General features: G+C 39.5%; 1 protein-coding gene across 1 annotated transcript in view; it reads left to right on the top strand.

Annotated features, from left to right (window-relative positions):
• Nucleotides 1-424: 424 nt before the first annotated feature.
• Nucleotides 425-9,681, top strand: part of DEPDC1B (DEP domain containing 1B) — a 25,506-nt gene continuing 16,249 nt past the window's right edge. Inside the window, exons 1-3 of the mRNA XM_009272507.1 lie at nt 425-684; nt 5,811-5,946; nt 8,208-8,335. Coding sequence (XP_009270782.1) covers nt 452-684; nt 5,811-5,946; nt 8,208-8,335 — 497 coding nt within the window. The 5' untranslated portion in view covers nt 425-451. The remainder of the gene's footprint in view (nt 685-5,810; nt 5,947-8,207; nt 8,336-9,681) is intronic.

Here is a 9,681-nt window from a genome sequence, read left to right on the forward strand (position 1 = left end):
GGACGGGGGGCCGCTGTCCCCAACCGCCGTCCGGGTGTTGGTGTTCCCCACGCTGTGCCTGTGTGGGGCGGCTGGACCCGTGCGCCCCGCGGGACTGGGACGGCGGCAGAGCCCGGCAGAGTGGAGCTGTAGTCCAGCCTTTTGTCCAGTTAAAAGCCACGAGGAAGTTAAAACTGTATCCGTAGAGCCGTAGGTAGTATGGGGCTCTAGGTCTTTCAGCTTCCTAAATCTGGTGTTTGTTCTCAGATCAACTGTTTAAATCATAGTTTTAGGTTTTAGTGTGCTTGTAAACGCAGATGATAAAAAAAGTACGTAGTTCTGCATTCAGATCTGGCTGCGTTCTAATCTCGCTTTGTACAACTAAAATGCTTCTGTAAGAGGAGCTCCCATAACGGTTTGCTTTATTCTTCTTCCCTAGTGGAACGAGATAATAGAACTTTTTCGGGCTGGGATGCCTTTACGGAAGCACCGGTGTCGCTTCAAAAGCTACGAGCGTTGCTTCAAAGCCTCGGAGGCAGTGGACTGTTTACATGAACTGCTTGGATCTAATCAAAACTTTGGCCCAGAAGTGACTCGCAATCAAACGGTTAAGCTGCTTAAAAAATTCCTGAAAAATCATGTTATTGAAGACATTAAAGGAAGATGGGGCAAAGAGGACTTTCAAGATGATGGCCATTTATACAGGTAAACCTATCTAGGGTGACTGAAAAATTTTGGGTTTTGGAAACAGGGAGTCATAACTCTTGTGTATAGGTCTTACAAATGTTTTTGTAGAATGTCGTTGAAAAGGTGTTAATGTGTTTTCCCTCCCCCTTCCTTTTAAAGACTTTATTTTAATTAGTGATAGGAAACTGTCATGATTTAATGTTTGGCCTGGTTGTGGGTTGGTTTTTTTTTTTTTTTTTTACTTGTTCATTTTTAAATATTTTTGAAGGGCCCTTTTACTTAATTACATTCTGTGAGTACTAACAAAAGCTTTTGCAGCTTTTACAAGGCAGCAAGTTCTGTTTGCTGTTGGCAGACATCAGGTTTCTCAGTGTTGGAAGAGTGTATATCAAGAAGACATTGGTGGAAGTGAGGATGCCATTGAGCATCCAACTCCAATTGTCCACCCTCTCCCCCAACCCCCTGACTATTTTGGATGCTGTTGCCACTTCTTCTGAGAGAAGAGAAAGGCCTTCTGAATTTAAAAGTCATTCATAATACAGCCTTTTTCTATACTCCCTGGGCTGTAGATTGAAATTGTCTTAAAAGAGACAAAGTTTTATTTGCTCATGCTCAAGGATGCTTGCTTACTTATCCCTGTGTAGCCTCTCAACTGGTGGCTTGTTAACAGAGGAAAAGAATTTTCTTTGTAACGAAAGCTTAGCATTACTGGAGTGGGTTCTTTGACCTCTTGTGACCTCAGTTAAGGTTTGGGTGTCCAGAAGTTACAAGTTCTGAATTTGTACCATCTTGTAGTGTCCTTGTTCACTTGCTCAGTGAAAAAGTAGTGTAAAAATGACCATTACCTTAAGTATGGATCTGTAACTTACATCATGGTGAGTCTTCTTTTGAGGAAATGGGGGACCTATCTTCATGCAGAGCGGTAGGGAAAATAGGTCAGTAATAATGCTGTTTCTACTTACTATGTATATTATTACATGCTTAAAGAAATTTTATGTATTAGTTTTTTGTAGTGATTTCTTAATATTGTCTTTGGAAAAATGTGTGTAATACTGAATTTCCCCTTCATGTGGATAAATTTAATATTTCATTTTGCTCTATGACCTTAACTAGCTTGTTTGTAGCGTGTGCCTAAGCTTTTTTGCTGTCTAGTCTGTACACCTATGCTGTAAGTGCAGTTGTCCATTACTCTCCTGATTTTATTTATTAACTTGGAATACTTTAAAAGTAAGAGGTATGTATGATGTAATTCTTTTACTTTGTCATAAGCAAACTGGGGTCAAGATACTTTCTTATAAAAGAACCGTGGTTTACATTAAACTTGTTCCAATGCAGTTCAGTTGATTTACAGTCAGATTGGATATTTAATTCCAGTAACAAATTAGCACTGATTCAACTTGTTCTTTATGATACTGCATGACATCTTTCAGTAAAAGTGGTAGCTGGTTTTTAGCCTGCCTTCTGAAGGAAACGACACTGAATGCTACGGCTTCCCTGCCAAATAAGTTAAATATTCAAACCAATTTCAACCAACTTTAATGGAAGAAATTTTAAATAATTTGGGGGGAATAAAAAATGAATGTTCTCTCTAAACTTAGCTCCATAAAGGGAAATTCCATGTAACAATCAAGGAAAATGTTAAATTTTAGAATTTGGGACTCAAATTCAAAGGATCCAGTGTATCAAAGGACTTGTACCTGAAGATATTTTGAGAAGCTCACCCAAGAAAGTCTGTTGCTAAGTATAGAAAAACAATACATGGCTCTGCAGTCCGTGAGCTGAGAAAGACCGAAGGCTGGGAAAGTGAGCTGAGGAAGTACCATGTATGCTTGTCCTGTTCTTAAATTCTTCTCTGGCCATCTGCTTATGGCTGCTATAGAAGGGCAAGATACTGGGATAGTTTACCTAGTCATCAACTAGTTCAGGTTGGAAAACAGGCATGGAAGACGGGAGCTGTAGAGCATCTTAGGTCGAGACTTCTTCCTGGAGAAAGTTAAATGTAAAGGAGTGGTGTGGAGTGGGCTTTTTACTTGTTTGAAGAGAGTTAGAAAAGCAGTTGGGTGCTGGTGCGGCACTTGGTGGTAGGTGTGTTATTGGTTTGGTATGTTCCTAGCCCAGTCCTGCTCTGTCTATTCTTCTTAGGACAGCACTACCTGCACAGTTTTTTCCACTGGTGCCATAGGTGTTAAGTACTTTGCCTCCTTTCTTTCTGGGCATTGACACTCTGTCAAAAGATTAAATGTGGGTTTTGGTAACCGCTGGCATTATGCTGTATGTCTTTGGTTTGGGTTTGTTGTGTTTGTGTGGTTGTGGCTTTTTGGTTTGTTTGTTTTGCATTGGCATCGTGACACATTCAAGTTATTTTGTTCTTTTCTCCTTTGTATTTTCAGCCATGACTTTCCTGAGCTGCAGGCTGTGGAAGTTGGTTGGGTGAAATATTTCTGTGCTTTTCATTTTCTGTGTGCTCTGCCTAATGATCTGCTATCGGACAAGAGAGCTCTTTTGTTATAGCTATCTTAATGATGTTCTATCTCCACCTCCCATTCAAAAGATAACCGAGTTACTAATTGAACAGGTTTTTTTACTAAAACTGCATACCTTTCATGCATCTTGAATTGGAGCCAGCTTTTTCTCACTGGGCTTGGTGCATAAATAAACTGTGTATGCTACTTACAGTTTTGGTGTTTGGCTTTAAGTCTTAAAACATGCTTTTCTTCTATTTATGGAGCTAAACATGGGGTTTCCATCCCGCTTTTATTCATGTATTTAATGCCCTGGCAGCTCCCTCTGGTGGACTTTCCTAATGTTGCGTTGTAAATACGTTTCTCGCCATGTTGATACGGGTAGCAGTACAAGTCGCTTTTAATTCCACTGACAGTGCTTACTCTGGAAACCTTGCTTCATACCTTTTCTATAAATTCCTGTGTTAATTTACTGTAACTGTAGACTGTGGTGCACAGTTGTGCCATTCATTAACTTAGCATGTAAGTGTAGCTGTCTACTCTTGTTCACTCCACAGAGTATGCAAAAGAGATGTTGCCCCATGTTGATTTGCCTGAGAGTATTGGGCAAGTATTAAATGTGAAGGTGAGAACTAGTGTGGCTTCTAAAAATAGCAAAGACTATCTGTCCATGTGTCCTGACTTACTGGCTCAGTGTAGTCTACAATAATAAATGAGAAGTTACAGTTTTGGAAACTCTCAGACTTTACATTTTTTGGAATCTAAGCAATTGTATGAAAAGCAAAATGGTTAGTACTCTTGCATTGCCAGGAAACTTCTGGGAATTCAGCTGTGGTACCTGTTATACCATTGATACCAATGTCAGTTGACCTTGTGCTCTATCCATTGTCCTGGAGACAAACAGGTATCTCTATTTCCTCCTTGTATAAACTCCTAAAACTAACGTTGCTGGCTGTAAACGATGCTAATCTTGACATGTCAACCTTGGAATACTCCTCAGTTGCTAGCTTTAGGTAACGTTATTCTGTTCATCATAAAATCAGAGGCTTTTCATTGTTCATCCAAAAACTTGGCTCTGTCTAGATCTTGCTGTAATGCTACCTGAAAAAGGGGAATGCACCTCCTTTTCTGCTTGTAAGAACTTATTAATATACTGGTTGGTTGAGAATCAGGGCAGCAAATGACATAAAGCTAAAAATTGTGAAGAACTGGAGGGGAAACAGGGAACTGTTGAGAATACTGTAAGGCAAAGGAGAAAAAAAGGCTGCAGATGTTTTAACATTAGACTCTAAGAAATAACGAATAGCTGAAAAATAGTTGAGAACACTCAACAGCTGAATATCTGCAATGTAATCTGGGTTACTTTTAAAAGGCAGAGTAAGTCTTGCAGCATTAGCACAAGGTGCTTATTGCTTTTCCTCAGGGTTTGTCTGAAGGAAGTGATATCTCCCTGTGTTGCAGCTATTCTGTTGAAGAGCGCTGGGGAGTATGCCAAATAGACTCAGTGTGCAGTGTCAAAACCATAACATGTTTAACCCATGCAGTGTAACACTAGTGGACTAACAAAACTGCAGTACAAAACTAATTTAAAAACTAATTAAATGTTGGAACTGCCTTGAGATAGTAGGGTGAAATTTTAGAGAAAACTTGAGGATTTCTTGAGCATGAGAATCTTTCTGGTAGGATATAAATGCATGCTATCCAGCAGTGTACAAGTTCTTGTTGCATGGTCCCAGACATAACTGTCTTTTACATTCTGATTAAAAGAGTGAGTGAGGCTGAAGCAATTTCTCGAAGCATCAGGAATCTTAGCATCTAAAACCTAGGAGTGCAGGTAAACAAGACCTGATCTGGGCCAGTCTGATGATTATGTTGCCATCGAACTGATTTGTCTTTCTGATGTGCTGCCGTTAATTCCTTTGTACGTGCTCTGACCTAGGTTTGGCAGTAATTTAATTCTGGTCAAGCTGGAGATGTGCCTGAGCTGAATGTGATCTGGGATAGTTTGTTTTCCTTGTTTTCTGCAAGGGCTAGCTTAGGGTTTATTTCTGCTAATTTCTTCAAGGCACTTTTTGAAATGCCTTAAAAAGTGAATGAGTTTCCTCCACAACTAGCTGGAAAAAGACTCCAGAAAAGAACTGCAGCATACGATCTTCGCATGGAAAGCATGTAAACACAGAAGAACATGGTAATGTGGACAAAACTTTGTGTGGACGCTTGCATGCACACTAATTAAATCCAAGCCTTAGTCATGTGACTTAGTTATGTAGCTTTGCTTTAGGAGATGCATGTTAGCGGTGCACTTGACATGGGGAAAATCCACCCACAGCTTTTTCAGAAGAATCAACGTCTTCTAGTGAAGACCTGAGCCAGTTGTCTATGCATAGGCAGCTGGTACTATTTGAGACACACTTGGGATACCAGACATTCACCCAAGGCTCAGCTATGTCAGGGGAGGTACAAAGGACCTGAACTTTTTCTGGAGCAGCAGATGGAGGCCAAACAAGACACCTTAGGACATTTTACGTGTCACTCAACACCAGTCTTCAGGCAACTAAGTCGCACTGTGAATGTCCAAGGCATTTGTTGTATTTTTGCCTGTGAAGGTCTACTACAGTTTTGCATTGGTAAATATGGAATAGGGTGGAGTTCAGAGGCATTAAAAATATTCTCTAATTGTAGATTTCCTCCTTCCTCACCACTGAAGCCATATCCAAAGAAACCTTCATGTGGAAAGGAAGTAATTAAATTTCCAGACTGGAATGAACTGGAGGCTGGCACTTCCCAGGAACACATCCCAGTGAAATCAGTCACAATGGTAAGTCACTCGGTTTTCATTTCCCCAGACATAAGCATATTTGGAAGCAAAACTGAACTAATGATCTCTTTGTTGTGGCACAAAATACTTGGTTATAAAATTAAATGCAAAATACGTTTATTTTAACCTTATATGAAGTAAAGTTGTTCTTAATGATTTGCTGGGGATGTTGGCTTTGAGTGTTCTTTTTGCTACAGATGATTAAGTCCTGAGCATCCTAAGTTCAGCATGGCTGTGTTTGGCAGTATGCTTGCATTCCAGTTTGCTCAAATTCCAATAGGGCATTTATTATACTATAATACAAAATAGTTACTTTACTGTCACTTACACTGTAACTCTTATTCAGACACTTCATGTAGCAGAATATATACAGTATTACTCCATTCCTAGCTGTTATGAGGTTGTTAGTGATTCAGTTTCCTCTTTCGTATGGAATATGTTGTGGCTAAGGAAAAGTGGTCCTGGTTTCATTGTTACCCTTTGTGAGCTTGGAGAATCATTCTGCTCCATACTTACCTGGATTGATCTAGCAGTTGTAAAGTTGTTGAAAAAACTATTACTTTTATTAGAAAACCAAAATTTTATCAGCTCTTGCCACCTGGACATCTTAAAAGCCTAAACATCTGGAGTTATGTATATTCTAAACGCTTCCTCCAGTGTATCTTGTATGTGAGTGTTCTCATATTTTGTGAACTCTTGGGACTTCTTCAATAATTTTGGCCTTTTTATTAATGCTTATCAGTGCAGGACACTAGCCTTGGATTTCTTGGTGATCAATAGCCTGTTTGGGAAAGTAGCTCCTACCATTTTGCTGGACATCTAGAGGTCCTGAATGAATGGCTATTCCATATTTGTAATGCAATTACTTATGTGCAGATCGAGTGCACCTTTCATGTACAGCAGGCTTCTTAAGAGGAAAAAGCCTACTTCAATAATAGGTGGAAGATTAAGAGGGAAGAAAGAAAAGATAGTGTCAAAGACAAGTAAAGAGAATAGAGTATTTTAGTTACTGAGCAAGTATCTGCTACAGTTTTAACATGTTACAGCCTCCAACTGTCTGCTTTAAATTTCCATCCAAGCATCCTGGCCTGATAAGAGTTAGCAAAAGACTGCCTATATACATCTGACTCAGACACGACAGCATACAGTCTGGCATAGCTTAAAATCTTTCATTGGCAGTTTTGGTTAATACAGTGGACCATAAGCTGAAGTAAGTGAGGCAAAGGAATAAGCTTCTTTCTGCTGGCTCTTTTATAGAAAGGTGTAACTTCTACTGGAATGGTGAAGCAGACAGGTAGCTGAAAGTGGTGGCACCTTAAATTGCTCCAGCATCAATCAGAGCACTTATTGGCTGTGTGTGGATCGATGGGCATGGGTCTGTGTAGTGAAACACTGATGTGGAAGACCAGATACTAATTTCAGAGTGTGCTATTTGTTTCAAACTAGCTCTAGTCTAGTGTCATGGAATGATGGACAATTAGTACTTGGAGTAATTAAGTGCATTTTGTGGTTTCGTTGTGATCACAAGGAATACTGTTAATGTGCTTTAGGACTGCTCTGTGATATAAATCAAAGAACTGGGAATGATTAGGAGTTTTGCCTTGAAAAGTACGCTGCTGACACAAACTGTATTGTATGTCCACCCATCACCATGTTGATGACAATCTTCAAGCATTGAGCTTGGATGTGAAGGTTGATTAAAGGATAGTAGTCTCTTGCATTCTCTGCTTTACTTTATTCTGTTATAATGGTGACTACATCTGATGGGTGTCTTCAGCTGTAGCTATTTGCTTTTACTTTCTTCATGTATAGAACCTGCTAATGAACTTAATGTTTAGTTATCATCAGTATATGCTGAACAAGGATAAATATCAGTCTTTGATATCTCATCTAATAATTGTCCAATAATTTTTCCATAAGCAGGTGTTTAATCTGAGAGTGGTAGTTGAAAACACATGATTGAACTGATTTTAATCATGGAGAGGATCTGAACACAAGACTAGAGGCCATTGGCTCCTGAACTTTAATGGCTGTTCTGACACACACAATTTTTCAGCTTTGGACAAGTTAACGTTAACTGAGAAAAGATGCTGCTGAGAAAAGATCTGTGAAATCTAAACACTTGCTTGCATCCTGGAGACTTTACTGGAATTTAGGAATATTTAAAATACTTGTAATAGGGAGCATGCTGTACTATAAATGTATTATACTGTTTAATACTTGAAAAGTCACCAGTTAATAAGTGTTTTTTCTGACTTCAGAACTCTGAGTTGTGGTACAAGCGACACAGTATAGCTATAGGGGAAGTACCAGCATGCAAACTTGTGTTCCGCAGAGAGCTAACACAAACAAATATAGAAGAGATATGGAAATCGATGACTTTGTCACGGTGAGTATACTTGTGAGTTATTTGCTGTTAGAGTAAAACTGTGTAGTAGGTAATAGTCTTGTCTTTCTTCTCTGGTAATGCTTGTAATTTCACCCATTCGCCTTTCATCGCTGCCATCAAAGCCATAGTGGCTAGACTAACTATGCCACTTGTTACTTGGCTAACGAACTCAGCAAATAAAATTTGCAAAGAAACTTTATTGTGCTTAATACCTTTTGAATTTTTCCTGTTGTGTTATACAAGTCCTTTTGTTGTGTGGGCTTTGTCTTGTTTAATCACTTTTTTCCTCAGTCTTTCTCTTTTTTTCTTGTTACTATGAAATAGAAGTACTTCTGTAGAAGTGCGATACCATGAAACCTTTCAATGACAAATACCATGCTTCATATGAGATAAGAAATGGAGTAGCTAATTGAGTGCAGAAGGCTTTGAGATTCAGACATTCTTTACTATTTCCAAAAGGAATATCCTATGCAAAGTCAAAAGCATTGCTTTAGGCTATCTATGCAGGAGAAAAAAATAATAATTAGCTGGTTTTTACAGCACAGTTGAGGCCTTACTGATGATTACTTTCATCTAAACCTAGCACATTATCTCCATGTAATAAACATGTTGCTGAGGCAAGCAGCTCTGTTGCCGGCACGATCGGCAGCGGATCGCTCTAGCGTTGTGCACGGGGGGGTTCCTGAACCGCGGGAACCTCAGACCCATTCGCCTTTCATCGCTGCCATCAAAGCCATAGTGGCTAGACTAACTATGCCACTTGTTACTTGGCTAACGAACTCAGCAAATAAAATTTGCAAAGAAACTTTATTGTGCTTAATACCTTTTGAATTTTTCCTGTTGTGTTATACAAGTCCTTTTGTTGTGTGGGCTTTGTCTTGTTTAATCACTTTTTTCCTCAGTCTTTCTCTTTTTTTCTTGTTACTATGAAATAGAAGTACTTCTGTAGAAGTGCGATACCATGAAACCTTTCAATGACAAATACCATGCTTCATATGAGATAAGAAATGGAGTAGCTAATTGAGTGCAGAAGGCTTTGAGATTCAGACATTCTTTACTATTTCCAAAAGGAATATCCTATGCAAAGTCAAAAGCATTGCTTTAGGCTATCTATGCAGGAGAAAAAAATAATAATTAGCTGGTTTTTACAGCACAGTTGAGGCCTTACTGATGATTACTTTCATCTAAACCTAGCACATTATCTCCATGTAATAAACATGTTGCTGAGGCAAGCAGCTCTCTGTTGCCCACGATCGGCAGCGGATCGCTCTAGCGTTGTGCACGGGGGGGTTCCTGAACCGCGGGAACCTCAGGGGGAGAGCCACCGGGAGCCTGCAGTCTGCAGT

Source organism: Aptenodytes forsteri, unplaced genomic scaffold, assembly GCF_000699145.1.
Source record: "Aptenodytes forsteri isolate BGI_AS27 unplaced genomic scaffold, ASM69914v1 Scaffold92, whole genome shotgun sequence".
Lineage (NCBI taxonomy): Eukaryota > Metazoa > Chordata > Aves > Sphenisciformes > Spheniscidae > Aptenodytes > Aptenodytes forsteri.